Below are 21292 nucleotides of genomic sequence, written 5' to 3'. Positions count from 1 at the left end.
CTTCTATTATAGTATCTTTCGATCCTTTGCTTCTGCGCGGCCATCCAAACAAGAACTGCTTCTCGCTTTTCATCTAATAACTCAAGACTAATATTCATGGCCTCGTGATTTGTCTCCTCTGATGCATGTCGAAACCTGACGCTGGGTTCTCCAACCTCGACGAGGATGAGGGCCTCGAAGCCATATACTAGAGAAAATGGAGTGGCCCCCGTGCTAGTCTTCGATGTTGTCCGATATGCCCAAAGGACTTCGGGTAAAACTTCCCTCAATTTCCCCTTTGCGTCGTCTAACCTTTTCTTCAGGTTTTGAATGATAGTTTTGTTTGTTGACTCGGCCTGCCCATTTCCAGTTGGGTGGTATGGTGTCGACAAAAACCTCTTTATTTTATGTTCCTAGAGGAACTTTGTCACCTTGCTGCCAATGAACTGTTTTCCATTGTCACATACAATCTTGATAGGTATCCCGAATCGGCATATGATGTGGTCCCAGATGAAGTCAATCACTTCCTTTTCTCGGACCTTCTCAAAGGCCTATGCTTCCACCCACTTAGAAAAATAATCAATCATAAACAAAATAAATTTAGTTTTACCTGGGGCCGTTGGTAGAGGGCCGACTATATCCATTCCTCATTTCATGAAAGGCCACGGGGATAGGAGCGAATGGGTTTGTTCCCCGGGCTGATGGATCATCGGTGTAAATCGTTGACATTTATCACATTTTTTGACAAATTCGTTAGTATTTTTTTCCATGCTATCTCAGTAGTAACCTGCCCTGATAATTTTGCGGACCAAAGATTCAGTACTAGAATGGTTCCCACATGTGCTTTTGTGGATTTCTCGTAGAACATAATCGGTGTCCCCTGGCCTCAAGCATACCACCAACGGTCCATTGAATGTTCTTCGGTACAATGTTCCATCTTCATCTAACGCAAACCTAGCATCCTTGGCTCGTAGCTGTCGCACCTTCTTTTTACTACACCCCCGTAAAGGAGTATATAAGAGAGTTTTTTTCAACTTAAAGTGACAATCGAAATGGGATCATTATTTATTAAAATTCAGAGTCACCACTTGGGATAATTATGGTGTCCCTAGTCACCGGTTCAAATCCCGAGTCAAGGAAAAGATTGACTCTGTATTACAGTCCGCAAACACAGAAATCCGGATAAGGAATTCTGTTAAACCGGGAGAAGGTGTTAGGCATTCCCGAGTTCCGTGGTTCTAGCACGGTCGCTCAACTGTTATAATTAGCTCAATTATCCGATTTAAAACATTTTAAAACCTATGTGCAATTTTAACTTTATAACCGCTTTGTTCAATTAATTTTTTAAGAAAAATTCAACGTTATCAAAAATACATCTTGAACCACGTCACATAAATGCACCCGTGGTCCGCAATATATTTTATCTAACATTGTTGAGATTTGAATTTGGGTCATATAAATGTGCATCCGAGTTTAGGAAGATAAATTATTAAAATAACGCGCCTAAAGCAACTACGTGTTTGCAACTTTGCTAGGGCCATGGAAATTTAACTAGGTGGCACGCCTCGAATTCTAAGGATCAAAACAAGATTAATTAAATGAGGGCCATGCAATTGTCATTTTTGTTTGGCACAGTGCACCTCAATTCCAATTTAAAGAGGGAATTCAAACTAAATTTCGAAGGGCCAAAACTATATGTGTCATCTAATATGGATCACCTCCATTAATCAAAGGCCCAATCCATTAATTAAAGAAAGCTTACGGAGTTTTAGTGACCATGAGCTCATAGTTCGACCATACTAATTAACTGAAATTCGTCACATGAACCAATTGCATAAGGAAAACTAAATTGACGAAATAATTGAAGAAGAAAAGTGCCTGAGTTTGATTAATTCTCAGCTGGGCTTGCATTAGGCCCAGCTCTTATGCCCCACATTATTCAAGCCACTCAACTAATGCTAATTACTAATGCTACCATGGAATGAGTTTGACTTAGCAAATTAAAGCTCTGATTTTAAACGTCAAACACCAATTAATCATCAAGCTTTCATGATTTTAAAATTACGCACACGTTTGGGCTAATTTGGCTATTGAAACGAACCAGCAATCAACGAGTGAGCCACTGGGTTCGAAGAACGAGCCAAAAGCAAAACGCCGGCCACTTTTAGTTGTGGATCCTCTCAAGACCCTACACTCAATGAGCCCAAACCATGCAGGACCAGGGATGAGGATCATAGACTCAGCATCGAGTCTCTACCAAAGTAAATGACTCTTTCACACTTAGTCGCAAACCAACAGATCTCACTATCACTTAGTAACTAGTACACCAGGCTATTTTTAACACCATCAGGAACAATTGTTTGATTTCAAATTCATCAGATGTCTATGTTTGGATTCGAATACAAGCTGAGCTTACAAATTCCTCATGGAATTTCAAACCAAAAACCTTTCAATACTAACACCAATCAATCCACAAAAGACAACATGCTAATTATTTGGATAAAAACCCCAAACTGTACTCATTCTTTTAAATATGTGAGTACCAGAATCAAAGATTGAAATAACATGTGACTAATAATCAGATCTCTTCACCATCCAAAACACATGTAACACGATATAATCCATCTAAACTAAACTCCGAATTAGAACACATTTTTACTAATCACAAAACTTAAAGAGCAAAACACGCAAGCACCCAAAGTCTGACATTATGCCAAGTTCTCAAGAATACACACTTATCTTTGCCATACTTGAATAATAAAAAAACTTTAGTGGCAAATATATTTTTTAAAAAAACTATAGAATGTTGAAGGAAAGTAGGAAACAAAAGAGATAACAGCCAACAACAACTTGGATTCAATCCAATTTCCTTCAAAACACATGTTTGCAATCAAATTGTTGTACACATTTTGAGATGTTACCTGGTATTGAACAACAAAGCCAAACGAAAGTGAGATCAGCAAACAACAGCAGAAGTTAGCCCAAATTCAACACTCGAACAGTGAAATTATCTCAGAAAAAACTCAATGGAACTGTAAATAGTAGAAGAACTTGAACCAGCACTTTCAAAAATCACAACTCAGTCCATTTTTAACCCCAAAAAGAGAATCATTGGTCTTTCAGAAATTGAAACTCCAAAAATCACAGAAGAAGCTCAATGAAACCGTGATTTCTATTGGAATTTTTAGCCTTTTTTTTTGTTTTTTCTCCCTTCCAAAATCTGCCTTGCCTATCAAGTTTAAGTGCCTTTATAGGCAAGGCATTAGGGCAGCCTAAAAGTATTCAGTCTTTGCATTTTTACCCATTTTGGAATTTTCATTATAGCTTAGATATCCCTAGTTAAAACCAGAAATCCAGAAATGTTCCCCTCCTCAGCTTCCTAATAAGTTACTCAAAGATTCTCCTACCTAGACTTCTCAAATTAACCCCTGAAATTTCCCTTCAAAACCCAATGGGTATGGGTCCAAGCCGACCCAAGTTGGCATGGGTCTGCAGCCCAAATTGAATTCCCTCTTGGGCCCTCTGACTCCAATTCAAGTCTTGAGCCCCAACTTTAAATGGGTCTGATGTAAGGCTTCAAGAGGGGGCCCGAAATTTCTTTACTTTTTTTTTTTATTACTGGAAAAACAGAACACAAATGAAATAACAACAAAAAGAAAACTTCAATTACTTAACTAAATCACAGCATGCAAGCGGGAAAGATTCGAAAAATGAAAGACACGTAAGCCAGAAGAGATGAGGTGAGAAGATGAAGGCCGATACCTAAAATGAAACAAAAGAAAAAGAAAAATGAAAGAAGGAAAAAGAAAGGTAAAAGTACCTAAAAATCAGCCGGAACACGTCTTGAATTTAAGCCTCGAACCTTCGATTTTGGCCGAAATGAGCCTTAATCGTATGTTCTCAAGTGAGAACACACGAATAAAGCCGATTTCAACCTTGAATCTTCAAAAAACTCGACGATTTGGCTTTTGGGATTTTAGGGTTCGTCTCTTCTAATCCAGATTCGAGAAGTTCCGGGGGTATTCGAAGGAAACTAAGTGGGAATTTGAAATAAGGGGGGTTTGGGGGTTCTGGGGTGTGGTTTTGGTGGTGTTTGGAGGTGGTGCCTCCACCGGAAGTGATGAGAATTTAGGGGCGGCTCTAGGGTTTCCAGGGGTTGTCTCTGAGGAGACGAGATGAAGGAGATGAGTTTTTTTTTTGGGGGGGGGGGGGGGCTAGATTCAGACATTTAAATTCTTAAGGGGGTTCAGTTCTGATCCGTTGGATCAATGAGATCCAACGGGTGAGATGAGGCAACGCTAGAACGGCGTCGTTTGGATTAAAAAGGGAGGGCGGACCAGGTAATGAAGACGGGTCTGGGCCTGGAACGGGCGGGTATGAGGGAATTTGATTTTGGGCCTAGAGAAATTGTTTGAATTGGCCCAAAAAATCAGAGTTCTTTCTTTCTTTTCTTTTGCTTTTCATTTTTTCCAATTTTCTTTCTTTTCTCTTTTTCTCAAATTAAAATAATTCTGAAACTAACTTTTAAAAATTAGCCTACCAAATTATATTAAAAACTCAAAATAACATTTACCCTAACTAATTAAGTACTAAATTTAAAAGAAAACTACCAAATTTCAAAACTAAAATTAAAGTGTGAAAATAAATTATTTTTTGTGATTTTCCCATTTTTATAAAACAACTAATTACTAATTAATTATTAAAATGCAAAGTTAAATCCTAAATGCAAATGCAACATATTTTTTTTTTTTGTATTTTTCATTAATTAAGCAAAACTAACATGCACAGACAAATGCAAGCAATTAATAAAAAATGCTACAAAAATCTACAAAATTGTAAACAATGGAAAAATTATTTTGTTTTGAATTTGTGGGAGTAATTCATATAAGGCAAAAATCACGTGCTCGCAGTAGGGCCCTCGATTCTTTATGGTCCTATGGGAGTTTTCCACTTTTCAAATAGTCGATATACTTATTCCTCCAGTCCCATGTTAAACTAGTTGAATTTATCTCGGCATGACCCTCTTCGACCACAGACCTTGATAATTGGACGACAGTCCCCGGGACGATGTCATCTTCTTCGACCGAGGATCCCAGATTAGCAAGTGCATCCGCCTCGCTATTTTGTTCTCGAGGCATATGATCCAGAGTCTACTCCTTAAGTGGTGCAAAGTCACTTGTAGCTTATCCAAGTACCGTTGCATGCTATCCTCTCGAACCTCGAAACTTTTACTTACTTGGTTTGCCACTAACAGAGAATCACACTTGGCCTCGATGAATTCTGCTCCCAAGCTTTTAGCTAGCTCGAGACCTGCCATTATGGCCTCATACTCGGCCTCATTGTTAGTTAATAGTGGAGTTTTGATAGATTGCCTAATGGTATCACCCGTGGGTGGCTTTAAGACGATGCCGAGCTCGGACACCTTCACATTCGAGGCACCGTCCGTGAAAAGAGTCCATACCCCTGATGTTGTACCCGAGCTTAGCAGGAGTTCTTTCTCCACTTAGGGTACGAGGTTCGACGTAAAATCGGCCACAAAGTCAGCTATGATTTGAGATTTGATGGCCATTTGGGGTTGATATTCGATATCGTACCCGCTAAGTTCGATGGCCCATTTGGCCAATCGGCCCGATAGCTCGGGATTATGCAAAACATTTCGAAGGGGATAAGCGGTTAATACACATATAGGATGACATTGAAAATATGGTTTTAACTTTCGAGATGAACTTATCAATGCAAGTGTAATTTTTCTAAGTGAGGGTACCTAGTTTCAGCATCTCCTAGAGTTCGGCTTACGTAATAAACAAGAAATTGTGTACCTTGCTCTTCTCGAACTAGTACCCTACTTACCGTTATCTCGGACACTACTAAATATAGGTAAAGTTTTTCATCTACCTTCGGGGTGTGAAGCAAAGGCGGGCTCGACAGATATCGCTTTAATTCTTCTAAGGTTTGCTGACATTCCGGGGTCCATGAGAAATCCTTTTTCTTTTTTAGCAAGGAAAAGAAGTGGTGACTCCGATCCGACGACCTCGAAATGAATCGACCCAAGGCAGCTATTCGCCTTGTTAGCCTTTGCACGGCCTTCCCACTATCCACGATCGTGATGTCCTTGATAGCCTTGATCTTATCAGGATTGATTTTGATACCCCGATTTGACACCATGAAGCCGAGGAACTTACCCAAGATAACTCCAAAGGCACATTTCTCTGGGTTAAACTTCATGTTGTATTGCCTCAAAATTTTGAATGTTTCCTGCAAATGAGTCAAATGGTTATTTGCGCGCAGGGACTTAACCAACATATCATCAATGTAAACTTCCATTGTCTAACCTATTTTTTCTTCAAACAAGTTGTTAACTAGGCGTTAGTATGTAGCTCCTGTATTTCTTAGCCCGAAGGGCATTACATTGTAACAATAAGTCTCAAATTTAGTAATAAACGAAGTCTTTTCCTAGTCCTCGGGGTTCATCTGAATCTGATTGTACCCGGAGTAGGCATCGAGAAAAGTTAGGGTCTCATGGCCAGCCATGGCATCGATCATACGATCAATGTTTGGCAAAGGGAAAGAATCCTTTGGACATGCTTTGTTCAAGTCCTTATAATCTACGCACATTCTAAGTTTGTTTCCTTTTTTAGGAACCACAACTACGTTAGCTAACCACTCGAGGTACTTTACCTCCTGAATAGACCCTATTTTAAGGAGTTTGGTTACCTCGTCTTTTATGAAAGCATGCTTTACCTCGGACTGAGGCCTCCTTTTCTGCTTTACCGATTTGAACCTGGGGTCGGTGCTTAGCCGATTTGTGGTGATCTCCGATGGAATCCTTATCATATCTAAATGGGACCAAACAAAGAAATCCATATTATCAATAAGAAATTGAATGAGTTTTTTCCTGAGTTCGGGGGTCAATCCCGTTCCCAGGTATACCTTTTTCTCGGGCATGCATTCGATTAGTATGACTTGCTCCAGTTCCTCGTTCGTTGACTGAGTTGCATCGGACTCTTCGGGAATGACGAAGGTTCGAGGAGTAAAGAGATCCTCATCCTCGTCTTCAATTACATGTTGCTATGATTTTATCGAGGCTAGAGGCTAGGGGTGGGCATCGGTTGATTTAGTTCGGTTTTGTAGAATTTCGGTTTGGTTAATTCGATTTTCAATTTGTGATTTTAATAACCAAAACCTAACCATAATAACTTCGGTTCGGTTCGAATTATTCATGTTCGGTTCGGTTTAATCAGTTCGATTTTTTGTTTCAAGCAATGGTAAAAATAGTACGAAACAACGAAAATAGATTACTTTTTGCAGCCGATGCAAGTACTTCTACTGTCAATAGCGAAAAATATAGCTAGAAAAATTGGGTAGAACAACAAACTGCCCGTTCACTCTATTTCAAATAGAGAAAGAAAAACTGCCTAATAAAAAAAGGATGTGTCTTTGAGATCACATGCATGAAACTAAAAGATGAACAAAAATCATATCAGAGAAATAAGGACAATGTAACAAGTAGGTAGACTGATGGTTCTATTATTAAAATTAATTCTGATGCGAATATTTTTGCAATGGGATTCCCAGAGATCTTCCCCACGTTAAGGTCAAGTGCATCTTGTGATGTTTATCAAGGATTCCCTACCTCTACTAAAATTCAGTTTTTTGGTTTAACCGAAAATCGAACTATTAAAACCGACCACGAACCGAACACCGAACTTTTTAAAACTATAAAACGAAAACCGACCGAATAAACCAAAAAATCGAAACCGAATAAACCGAAATTTTCGGTTCGGCCGATTTTTCGATTTGGTCGGTATTATGCCCACCCCTACTAGAGGCGGTGATTACTATTTGGCCGCATGTTTACCTCCGATGCTCGACTTCTCTGAGGTCGAAGACTCTGGTATTGGTACCTCTTCCTCGATCGCGAACATCTCTTTCGCAGCATGTTGCTCTCCGTAGATTGTTTTCACTCCTTCTTCTGTTGGGAATTTCATCATCTGGTGAAGAGTTGAAGGCACTGCCCTCATGTTGTGTATCCATGGCCTCCCAAAGAGTGCGTTATACCTTATGTCACCTTCGATGACATGGAATCTAGTGTCTTGTATAGTCCCGGCTACATTTACTGGCAAGATAATCTCTCCCTTTGTTGTTTTACTTGCCATGTTGAAGCCATTCAGGACCCGGGACGCAGGTACAATCTGATCTTGTAGGCCGAGTTGCTCCACGACCCTCGATTTTATTATGTTTGCTGAGCTACCTGGATCCACTAAAACACGTTTAACTTGAATTTTATTTAAAAGGATAGAGATTACCAGGGCGTCGTTGTGGGGCTGAGATATGCCTTCTGCTTCCTCGTCAAAGAATGATAAGACTTCCTCGGGCACATAGCTCCAAGTCCATATTTCTCTGGTGATTGATACTTTGGTGCATTTGAATACAGGTCGTTGAGGGACATCGACTACGCCAATGATCATGTGGATTACATGTTGTGGTTCTTCTTGCTCATTGTTCCTTGCATCTCTCTCCCTGGAGTGATTCTTAGCCTGATCACTTAGGAATTCATGAAGGTGGCCCTCGTTGAACAAGTGAGCCACTTCTTCCCTTAGTTTCCTGCAATCTTCTGTTCTATGACCGTGTGTGCCATAATACTTGCATCAAGTTCGGGTTTCTTTGAGAAGGATCGGTCTGTATAGGCCTTGGCCACTTGGTGTCTTTGATTTTTCCAATGGCTAAGACGATCCCCGACGCATCTATGTTGAAGTTGTACTTTGATAATCGAGGGGCCTCGGCGGGATCGGTATGCTTATCGAATCCTCTCTTACTCATGAGTCCCCGAGAACTTTGACTTCGATCGTTCCTCCGATCGTTCTGAGGAGCGTTACGACCTGAACCGTTGTTTCTCTGATCGACATATGGCTGATACCGTTCTTTGTTGAACCTCGATTCCTGGTATGTGTCCCTCGGGGGCTTGACTGCGAATCTGTTTGGATGAACTGAACCCGAGGGGGCTCCCAACTGGTCGTCCTCGACCCTGATTTTTGACTGGATTCGATCAAGTTCTGCTTTAGCTGTCGAGATGCAATCGAGCTCCTTTCATTTAAACATTGCATAAATGCTTGTACTGCCCAGTAATCCGAGACCAGAGGTAATTCTATTTTTTCCATTTGAAACCTAGACACGAAATCACTTAACATCTCGTTGTTCCTTTGTTTTATTTTGAAGACGTCTGATTTTCTCGTGGCCACCTTTATGTCCCCGGTGTGTGCTTTCACGAAGGCATATGCTAACATAGCAAACAAGTCAAATAGAATTAGGAGCTAAGTTGTGATACCAAATCATAGCTCCTTTCGACAACGTTTCTCCAATCTTTTTTAACAAGAACGATTCGATCTCATCGTCATTCAAATAATTTCCTTTGATCCTGCAAGTGTATGAAGTAATATGCTCGTTAGAGTCGGTTGTCCCATTATATTTTGGTATATCAGGGATGCAGAACTTCTTAGGAATGGGCATCGGAGCCACACTTGGGGGGAATGGTTTTTGTATGATTTGTTTTGGCATCTAAACCTTTTAAAACTGGAGGTGCCCCTGATATTTGGTCCACACGGGAGTTGTAAGTTTCCACCTTTTTGTCATTGTCTTCAATCTTCTTTTCTCCGGACTCGATCCTCTTTGTGAGCTCTTCGAGCATCCTCATAATGGTGGGTCAGTCCCCGAGTCATTTCCGTTCGATCTTTCTGGTGCTGGTTTAGCACGTTGAGTCTTTTCATGTTCCGCTATGCTGTCTTATTCTGACTTTGAAGTTGAGCGATGGCAATCTGCTGAGCTTGCAGCATCTCGAATATCACTTGGAGGCTGATTCCCCCATCTCCCATTCCTCGTGCTCCTTGGCCACCAGATCGGGCTTCCCTGCGTGCATTCCTTCCGGGGTCTGTGCCTGAATCCGCGTTTAGAGCATTATGTGAACTAATATCAACTGGCTCCATATTTGGCACTTCCTTAGGGTTTATTGGTGGTACACCGACCCCTATACTGTTGTTTCTCCAAGACCTTCGCTGTCATGAACAGGTGTGTTTTGTGTGCTAGACATGTTTCAGCCTGAGAATCAAAAAATCTTGACAAGAAAAAGTGTAAAAACAACGTGTGTATTGAGAATCAGTAAAGAAATAATCACTATTATCTTTAGCCCCACCGTGGGCGCCAAACTGTTTACCTCGAAAATACGAGTAACAGTTAAGATTTGATTTGTGATTTTAAAAATATGTGATTTAGTTCAATACCAATTAATAATCAAGAAATATGAAGTAGAAATAAAAGAAACAAGTTAATCAAACCAGTGTTACCCAACAACGGTGACCTCGAGCTTAGTGGCCTCGAGGTGGGCTTAGAACAATAAGAACAATTAAGCAAGAAAAGTAGAGTAAGAACAGTAAAGCTAAGGACAATTCTGATGAACAGTAAGCGAAAAAGTAGAGAGTATATTCTTTTCTCAATGATTGGATGATGTTACAAATGATTGGGGTCCCCTTTATATAATAAGGGAACCTTAGATAAGGAATATTTCTATTTACAGTAAGGAATATTCTTGGTACAGCTATCTAACCGCCTAGTACGGAATCGTACAACCCTATTCCGGAATTTGCTTGATGACTTTAGGGCCGTGGCAGGAATCTAGCTCATTCTGGTACAAATCCATAACGGAACTATTTCGAGGTCGAGCATACTTGGTCCCGGTATTCCTCGTACTCCTACCTCCGGGCATTGCACTCTATCTTCGAGCTCGAGTCTGGTCCACCGGTCTCGAACTCGACCCTGCCCGGGCTTGGACCTAGGATGGACGCTCGAGCCTATAAATCGGAGACATACGATTTTGACCGTATACACTACTGTTTCGTTTAACTTCCTCATTTATCTTTCTGAAAATTATAAACCAGCACCATAATTCTTACTCCTATTTAGTAGTGCCTACGGAGTGGCACGACATAACAATGTAGAGTGAAGCAGGACTTGGCAATAGGACCATGCCTTAAAGCAGACTGTCATTTAAGAGTTGCACAGATCAGTGTGATTCTATTCAAACTGCATTTGGACTGTGCAATGATAATTCTGCTTAAGATACAAGAGCCATAAATCTGTTACCTTAGTTTCTTATCAAACACAAGAAAACGCCTGAGATACTAAGACAATAATTTGAAGCAGCTTGAGAAAGTCCAGTACTGACGGATGACAAGTCTGAGACTTCAGAAAAACCATATGAATCATCTTAAAAGTAACCTTCGTCGGTAGCAAGGGTGAATACTTATTGCAAATCCATTATACTTATCAACTCAATCTACAACATAAGAGTTTTCCGTTCCTTAACGCCATAGTATATGAAAAATCATAGTTAACTGTAACTGAAGACCAAGCCCTATCAGTGACTACACTAACAAAACATGAAAAAATAACCTTCATAAAATCATTAAGAAGATGGTATTCATCGAGTTGAGACATTCACTTAGCCTATTTCCGTAGTTATTCCTTTTCCAATAGAGGTTCATTCCAAGTCATAAGAGCAATCTCTCTTCTTTTTCTTTTTTTCCCCCTGTTTGTACCAGTGGTAGACAAAAACTGAACTTCGGCAAGCATATCTTAGACACAAATAATCACAGACCCTGAACCTCAGTTTTTGTGCTGAAGCCTACCACTTTCAGCACCAGCATAAGGATCAATTGTTACGTTTATAACAGCAGGCTTCCTAGCCGAAAATGATTCAGAAAGTGCAGATCTAAGTTCATCAGGTGTCCCAACAAGGTATCCTTTTCCTCCGAAGGCTTCAATTAGAAGATGATACGATGCGCCAGGAACAAAAGAGGTGGGTGCTGGATCTTCTTTGTAAGGCCCTGTGATTTCTTCAGGGTTCCTCCTATCACCACCATAAACTCCGCCATTGTTAAAGACTATAACCACAACGGGGAGCTGGTAGCGAACTAGGGTCTGCAGTACATAAGTTACACTGAATTAGAAGAGTAAACAAAAATTCGAAAGAAAGTAAACCAAGAAATTGATATGGGAGCCAACGGTGTCACACGTAACTCTAACTAATAAGTTTAACTTAGAGTTAGAAGGAACAAGTGCCCTAGCAAATGACAGAGAACAAACTGAGTATGTTAGGTATATTTTGCAGTATAACATTGCATTGCGAAGAGTGTGATCAATGCTATAAAGTTTAAACAGAAAGCAAAAGAGATGGTATCCATAAGAAACTTATAAGTCCTACAAATGTAAGAGGTTACCGCCACAAGCAACAAGGGGGAAAAGCTGAAGGCGTAACATTGCAGGGTTAATAATAAATAGATAAGAAAAATCATGAATCACCCCAGAACTGGTCTAATGGCGTAGCACAAGATGAGTGCAAGTACTGATATGACAGGTTATGGGCACAACATTAAGAACCGCACACCAAGGGAAGGGCCTAGGTTCCAGTCGTAACCGCAAGTTAACTAACTGTTAGTTGATTCAATGTCCCATCGAAATGGAAAGTAAGATGTTCTTAAAATAATTATGTACTTGTAAAGTTTGGTCCATATTTCTACAGACAGAACATTAACCTGATAACTTTGCTAACTCAAATTATAATTTGTGTGCTCATCAATTATACTACGTATTGATTTCAAAATTAGAACAGGTTACAAAAATCCCAATTCAAGAAATTGTACTAACTTATGACATCAAGTTGAATTCTCTGATGTAGTTGCACGACAAGGTTTAAGTAATTGTACTAACTTATGGCATCACCGTGCTATGCCGAGGCACAGCAGATCAAGGCTTCATTCCTAATCCCCTTAACTTCCCTTTTAACTATCTTTTCAACTAGAAAAACGATAAGATCCTTGTACCCTAGAAGATTGCTTCATTGGGCGAACTAGGATGTAAAACAGATTAATGGCTTAGGGACTTAACAAGCTCTGAACCAATTCAAATCCACTTCTGCATTACAAGACTAAAACATGAGTCGTGTTTTACATTAACAAAGTTACAGAAGGGAACCTATAATAGACAAACATGCATGTCTGCCAGATATGGTCCAGTACATATTAAAATTTAGTGGTGCAGAAGTGCCGAACGAGATATTAGTACGTCTCTAATATGGAATGGCATCAAGACGCCATACAAAATCTAATCCAATGTCAAGAAGTCTAAGCTAATCCATTTATTGATATTAATCCTGAAACCCAACGTGCTACTTAGAAAGATAGCAACTGCTGTTGACTATCAAATCTGACTAACCCCTGAAACAGTAAAAAAGCACGTAATGAACCTACAGAAGAATCCTCAATCCTTAACAACCGATAAGGACATTAACTGCCTACAGCTAGTTATTACTAATTAGCAGGAAAAGTTAGCATTTCGAGCTTCATCAGAGCCTAAGATTAGGTACGAACAAGTTCAACTCCATATAAATGAGGAAAATCAATTTTGTGGGGATTAATTATTACTCAACAAAGAACGGTAAATTTACCAAACGAGTTATATATACTAGTAACAAGCAGCAAAAGTAATAAAGAGCTTGTCTGATCACCATGAAAAGAAAGGCATTCTGGGGTAACAATTAAAAGACAGTGAGATGCTATTAAATTACTATTAGTAGAGGATCAAGAGCAAAAGATATAAGAAAGAAAGACAACGAACCTCAACTTCCATGGCACTGAAGCCAAATCCAGAGTCCCCTTCAACAGCTACTACAAGCCTTTCAGGACAAGCAACAGCAGCTGCAATGCAGTACCCTAGACCAACTCCCATTGTCCCCCACGTCCCAGCATCCAACCGGGTCCTTGGCTCCATTTGAACTAATACTGATCGGCCCACATCCATAGTATTTGCGCCTTCAGAGACAACAACAGGAGCAGGACTGCCCACTTGCAATATTGCATCTCTAATAATTCTCATTGGTGTCATAAAATTAAACGGCACAACATCCTTTGCCAGCTGTGCCTCCATTTTCGAAACATTCTCCTTACTCTTCTTTGCCAATGCCTCAACCCAAGGATGAGACTTCCCCAAACAAAAAGGGTCATCCTTAATCTCCTTATGTAACATCTCAACAACCTTAGTAGCATCACCAACCAACCCTAAACATGGTTTCCTAAGCTCTATCTCCTCCTCAGCTACATCAACCAAAATAAACTTCACATCCTTAGACCACTTTGGTGGCTCTCCAAAATGCAAAAGCCAATTAAGCCTCGCGCCAACTACCAACGCCACATCACATTTACCAATTGCCAGTGATCTAGCAGCAGTAGCAGCTAGCTCATGATTATCAGGCAATAAACCTTTTCCCATTGGTGTTGGCAAAAAGGGTATTCCAGTACTTTCAACTAACTTCTTCAAAGCATTTTCAGCTCTAGAAATTGCAGCCCCTTTTCCGAACACAATCAAAGGCCTCTCTGCTTTCCTTAATAAAGCAGCCGCCTTTCCAATTTCAGAATGTTTAACAATGGGTTTAAGATTAACCTCCTTTATCCTACAATTCTCAGCATCATTGATTAATTTCTGGGCTTCAGATTCACTAATAGTTTGATGAAGTACATCAGTAGGAAGATCCAAATAACAACCACCGGGTCGACCCGACATGGCCCAATCCAAAACACTGAAAACACAGCTGGGGATTTTAGTTATATCAGTAGCTTTAGCTGAGTATTTAGAGAAGGGTTTAACAGCTTCAATTTGATCTAATTCTTGAAAATCGCCCCTGCCCAAATCCTTCTGATCACATGACCCGGAAATCAGGACCATGGGCCATGTATTAACGGTTGCATTGGAAAGTCCGGCTAGGCCGTGAACGCAACCGGGACCGGAGACGGTGAGCAGAACACCGGGTCGACCGGTAAGGTAACCGTAAGCTGAAGCAGCATAACCGGCGGATTGCTCGTTATGGAAAGCAATGAACCGGGTCCCGAGAGCGACCGCCCGGTTCGCGAGGGAAGTAACGGGTATCCCGACGACGCCGAACATCCGATCTACGCCGGCACGTGCAAGGCACATGGCAACGAAGGTGTTGCCATCGACAGCAGATGGGTTTTGGTGATCGGAATTAGACATTGGAGGAGTTATACTAAAAGGAGGACTCTACAGTGTGGGTTTTTTACTGATGATTTGATTCTTTGGGAAAGGCGAGAGAATCAATTGGTATATTTAGAAATGGGAACACATGTTTGCTTATATGTAAATTTCCTGTTACTTAGGAATGAATATATTAGATTCAGATATGCCTACACCAGATATTGGAGTGGCGGCTGAGGTTGTCGGAGGCAGTGCTTGGAAAGACGAAATCGGTTTTGCTTTTGCCCGCTGATTCCTTCTTTTGATTCTTTCACCGAACGAGCCAAACAACAAATTTAATTTCAAATGTCAGATGTTGATTTCATAGATTTCTAAAGTAATATTATATATTTAAAAACTATATAAAAATACTAACTATTATAATTCTTATATTTAAAACAACAATTATCGCTTTAATTATAAATAAGTTGGATTGAATATATGAATCCTCACCTATCGGGCAGTCCTTCCATAAAGCAAGTAAAGCGACTGTTTTAGGACTCACATTTATCGGAGCCCTATTTTTGTTACACCTAATAGGTTATGTATAAGTTTAGCAAAAAATTTTGGAAGTGAAAAAATTCGATTTCTTTCTTTAACAAATATAGAGAAGAAGGATTTGCAACTGCTAAGATTTTTACCAAGGAAATTTGCACTTGAAATGAATATCGAACTCAAATTTCGTAAGAAACGTGTGATATATAGGAAGTAACAATTTGATGAGAATGTTGATAATGAAATCTCAGAATCTTTCGAAGAGTTCTTTAGAGGACGGGTTATTCACATTTCATTTGATGGAGCGAATTAAAAGCTAACCAGTGGAAATTTTTAAAATTCCCTGAGAGAAAATAGGATGTCTCCTATGTTACCATAGATTACTTTTATACGTAGTTGACAAGGCTATTTTTTCATTTCAAAATAGATTTGAGCAATTCGAAGCATATGAAAATATTTTTGATTTTTTATTTAGCGGTAAAAGCTAAGATCATTAGATGATGAAAATTTGAAAAAATATTGCCTTAATCTTAACTTAAAGCATAATAATCAATTTGATATTGATGGTCTAGATTTATTTTCTGAATTAAAAGTATTAACGAAAATAGTACAATTAGACGATAACAGTTTAATTGATATACTCAATCAAATAAAAAGATCTGATTCTTTTCCAAAGGCCTATATTGCTTATGGAATAATGTTAATAAGTCATGTTACCAGTGCTTCAGTGGAAAGAAGTTTTTAAAATTAAAATTAATAAAATCTTAACAAAGATTAACAATGTCTCAAGAAAGATTAAGTGGATTAGTTATATTGTCAATTGAGAAATACTTATTAGGAGCTATTGATTATAAGAAAATTATTAATAACTTTGTATCTAAGAAAAACTGGAAAAATAGACTTCAAATAAATAAATAAATAAATAAAAAAATTTTAAAAAAAGTTAAGACTCCTCATAAAGTTTGGCTTTAGGCTACAAAATTCGTCGAGTCACACCTGCTCACCTATTAATTTTATAATTTAAAAAAGTTATATTTATTTGAAAAGATCTATAAAAAACATATTAGCTTTGCTAATTTAATTAATATTGCCGAATAAATTTGGATAAACGGAGCACCAAGCAAAGACCTGCATAATGCAAATTCAGTATCCCGATCTTGACCGACTGTTTGACTCAAAAGATAGTAAAACTTTTTTGAGCAAATCAATCAAAAATGAAGGGATAAATCTTAGTTGAGGATAATAATCTCTAGAAAGATCAATAGACAAAATGAAAAAATCGGTTTCACACCTCCTTTTTCCGTACCCGAGAGGGTACAAGGGAGTTTTTTCCAATTAAAGGACAATAGAAACGGGATTGGTTTGTTTATTTCAGAGTCGCCACTTGGGAGTTTTAAGGTGTCCCAAGTCACCAATTTTAATCCCGAATCGAGGAAAAGAATGACTCCATATTACAGTCTGCGTACCAGAAATCCGAATAAGGAATTCTGTTACCCGGGAGAAGGTGTTAGGCATTCCCGAATTCCGTGGTTCTAGCACGGTCGCTCAACTGTTATATTCGGCTTGATTATCTGATTTTATACATATTGAACCTATGTGAAAAATTTAACTTTTAGCCGCTTTATTATTATTGTTTTTTAAAAGAAATATGAACATCGCTTAAAACACGTCTTTGGACTGCGTCACATGAAATGCACCCACAATCCGGAACACGTTTTATTTGATGTTTTGGGATTTGGATACGGGTCGTATGAAATGCACACCTAGGCTTAAGAAAGTAAAACATTAAACACGCGCCTAAAGAGACTATCGCGTTATTATTTTGGGAAGACCGTGAAATTCGCTAAACGGTCCTTCCGAATTCTAATTAAACCATACATTTTGTGAGGGCCCCGCAATCTATACGTTTTATTTGGCGAGGCTCGTCTCATTTTTATTTTAAAGGATAAACCTACAATGACTATATTTTCTATTAAGTTTGTCTCTAAAATAAAAAGAAAATCTCTTAATTATTTACATGCTAAAAAAACGTAACTTATTAGTTATTAGTTTACGGCTAATGCGAATGGAAAATTGCGATCGAATTTGTACAAAGAAAAACTGCTTTCATTTTATATTCTGTTATTCAATAATACTAGAACATGAGATTGACCATAATATCAAAACAGATTAATTATTCTCCGATTAATTTAAACTAACATTATTAGATGAAGAAAGTATACATATGCAACCTCATTATTCATTAATCATTCAACTACATCTTTATACGAAGAAAGAAAAATTATATTCAACCACAAATCTAAACAGGAAGAATTAACAGGAACAAAGCCTGATTAATATTTCATTTTTGCTTCAAGCCGAGATTGTACAAATGTGTACCTGGAAACAGCAGTACAAGAACAAACGAAGTAGGAGTCAGCAACAATAATACCACAGCAAAGAGCAGATTCAGCAACACCGCAAAACCAGTAACAACCAGTAGAATAACCCAGCAACGGATTAAAAAATCAGCAATGCAAAAGTGCAATCGCAGTCAAAGCAGAAGAGAGAAAAGATACAAGATGCAGTAGTTTCGGATTTTTGAAAACCCAGGAGACTATAAACGACTCCAAGTATAGAGAAGAAGTAAAAGGCAGGAAGGTTCTGACTATTTCAGATCTTAAGCGAGGCAATGAAGCAGTAACTATTCTTTTTCAACTTCAAAACTCTCCAAAATGAATTCTGCCCCTGTATATTCAGTGTATCCAGAATGTATATCGGGTGTATACTTCTCACTCCGCCCCCTCTTTTTTTCTTCTCTCTATCTAGTTTTTCCTCTCTTTTTTTCCACCCTTCTTCCTAAATTTTCTCTTCTATTTATAGCAAAATTTTCGAAATTTTCAGATTTGTTTTTTATTATTTTATTATTTTTTTAATTAAAAGAAATCCCACTTACAAATTGCTTTTATTTTTTTAGAAAAAGAAATCTCACCTTTATTTACTTTTATTTTTAAAATTCCAACTTTAATTACTTTATCTTATTTAAAATCCCACTTTTTATTTTTTTAAAAGAGAATCTCACTTTATTTAACTTTTCTTTAAAAAACAAACCACTATCTTTTCTTTTTCTTTTAAAAATGCTACTTTCAATTACTTTAAATTTTTTAAATTTTCAGATACCTTTATATTTATTTTTTAATTCCAACCTTCTTTTACTTTTAAATTTTTTTAAAAATTTCCACAAAACTTTTTATTTTTTTTTAAATTTTCTACATTCTTTTATTTTTTTTTTAAAAAAAAGAAGAGAATTTCACCTATTTTTACTTTTATATTTTTTTTATTCAATACTTCCATTTTTCTTATTTTTTTTAAATCATTCCCGAAATTATTTTATATTTTTTTAAAAAAATAAAAAATAAAAATAAAAATAAAATAAAATAAAATATTTTCGGATTTTTTATATATAAAAAAAACAAAAAATAAAACTATTAATATTGATAATTCACCTTTTATTTTTTATTTTTTTGGTTTTGTTTTGTGTTGGACAAAAATGAAGAAGGGGTGTTGGGTTAATGGAGCGGACCGGGTCGACCCGGTTTGAAGTGGACCGGGTCATGGGGAAAGTTGGGCAATTATTTGGGCCTGTGGTTTGAAATTGAAGAAGTGGCCCAATCCGATTTTTCTTTGTATTTTTGTTCTCTTTTCTTCTTTTATTTTTCTAAAACTAAATTATAAAAGTACTTAAATTATTATTAAGAACTAAATTAAGTTATAAAAGCGCAAATTAACTTCCAATAACAATTAACGCACAATTAAGTAATAATTAAGCATAAAATTATTCATTTGGACATTAAATGCTAAAAATGCAAAAGATGCCTATTTTTGTAAGTTTTAATTTTTGTAAACAAATTTAATTACTAACAATTGTAGAATTAAATCCTACATGCAAAAATGCGACATATTTTGTATTTTTTATTAATCAAATAAACATGCATAGACAAACATACAAATAGTTACACAAAATATCACAAAATATCACAAAAATTGCACACCAAGAAAAATTATTTTATTTTTGATTTTTTTGGGAGTAATTCTCATATAGGGCAAAAATCACGTGCTTACAGCTGCCCCTCTTTGCCCGGAGACACGAAGGGTTTTCGTGCAAAGATAAAGCGAGCGATTTTTGCCCATCCGAGTACTCCGTGTGAAGCATTTTTTTTGAAAAAGATTTGACCGAACCTTTGCTTCAAAGGTTTCCTACATATCCTGGGCTAAACAGGAATCAGGTCAATGTAGTTCGGGAAGTTTTTGGTAGCTGGGACTACCGTGGGACTGCGATGTTACTGCTGTTGCATGCTGTTATCACTGCTTACCGATCTCCTTGTTACACCGTGCTTAAAAGAAAACAAGAAGCTAGGCTAGACTAAAATTTGTTCTTGTTGCCTTGCTTTCTTGTCGGCTTGTGTTTCCTTCGGTGCTTTTCTTCCTTGAATTTTGGAATGATACTGGCCCTTTGCTTTTCTGAATACCAGTTTTCATCATTTTGCTCGGTCCGCTGGGGACATGGCTTTCTTCATCAAGCTTTTCGGCGGTTCCTCTAGTGGGTACGGCTTTCTTCATCAGACTTGTTATGTTGGGCATGATTTAATATTCACCAGCTGCTTCTTTCAAGACGCGTCCTTTCTTCCTTTTGACTCATGCGCCTGAATTTGTGCTGGGACATCTTGTTGCAACCTTCTGTTTCCCGGTGCTGGGGATTTTTATTGTTTCCTGCTGGGGATTCTTGTTGTAACCCTCTATTTTATTGTTTTCTGACTTGATCTTGAAATGTATGCCTCTATTATATGGGCGGGCTCCCAACTTCAACGCTTGTAATGAAAAAGATTGAATGTATTCCCGCATTATACTGGTGGGCGACCTAGAACATGAATGTATTCCCGCATTTTACTGGTGGGCAACCTAGAACAGAATGTATTCCCGCATTTTACTGGTGGGCGACCTAGAACAGAAAGTATTCCCGCATTTTACTGGTAGGCGACCTAGAACAGAATGAAAAGGACAGAAATGTATGCCTCTGTTATATGGGCGGGCTCCCAACTTCAATACTAACTTAGGAGGAAATGCCTCTCCAAAGGGTAAAACTAAACTTAGAAGGAAATATCTCTCCTATGGATAAAATAAACTTTAGGAGGAAATGCATCTCCTATGGGTAAAACTAAACTTTAGGAGGAAATGTGTCTCCTATAAGTAAAACTAAACTTAGGAGGAAATGCATCTCCTATGGGTAAAACTAAACTTAGGAGGAAATGTGTCTCCTATGGGTAAAAGTAAACTTAGGAGGAAATGCATCTCATATGGGTAAAATGAACTTAGGAGGAAATGCGTCTCCTATTGGTAAAGGCGTGGAATGTATTCCCTTGTTATACAGGTGGGCGCCTAAAATATGAAATGGACAGACAAAAAGTACCCCTCTCGTTATACAGGTGGGCGCCTGGCTTCAACAACAATTTAGAAAATAAAATCCTATTCGAGGGCGGATGAACCCAAAATATCCTATTCGAGGGCGGATGAACCCAAAATATCCTATTCGAGGGCGGGTGAACCCAAAATATCCTATTCGAGGGCGGGTGAACCCAAAATATCCTATTCGAGGGCGGGTGAACCCAAAATATCCTATTCGAGGGCGGATGAACCCAACATATCCTATTCGAGGGCGGGTGAACCCAAAATATCCTATTCGAGGGCGGATGAACCCAAAATATCC

At 38.3% G+C, this 21292-nt stretch overlaps 1 protein-coding gene across 1 annotated transcript; it reads right to left on the bottom strand.

The window, feature by feature from the left end:
• Positions 1-11212: 11212 nt before the first annotated feature.
• On the bottom strand, positions 11213-15361 carry LOC104211662 (2-hydroxyacyl-CoA lyase). The gene is made up of 2 exons (XM_009760757.2): positions 13645-15361; positions 11213-11949 (listed from the first exon to the last, which is right to left on the bottom strand). Exons 1-2 carry the CDS (start codon positions 15052-15054, stop codon positions 11635-11637), a joined length of 1725 nt encoding a protein of 574 aa, XP_009759059.2. The 5' UTR covers positions 15055-15361; the 3' UTR covers positions 11213-11634.
• Positions 15362-21292: the final 5931 nt, after the last annotated feature.

The sequence above is a fragment of the Nicotiana sylvestris genome, chromosome 2, assembly GCF_000393655.2.
Source record: "Nicotiana sylvestris chromosome 2, ASM39365v2, whole genome shotgun sequence".
NCBI classification, from domain to species: domain Eukaryota; kingdom Viridiplantae; phylum Streptophyta; class Magnoliopsida; order Solanales; family Solanaceae; genus Nicotiana; species Nicotiana sylvestris.
Note: the sequence above shows the minus strand (reverse complement) of the source record. Positions and strands in the feature narration are given on the sequence as shown.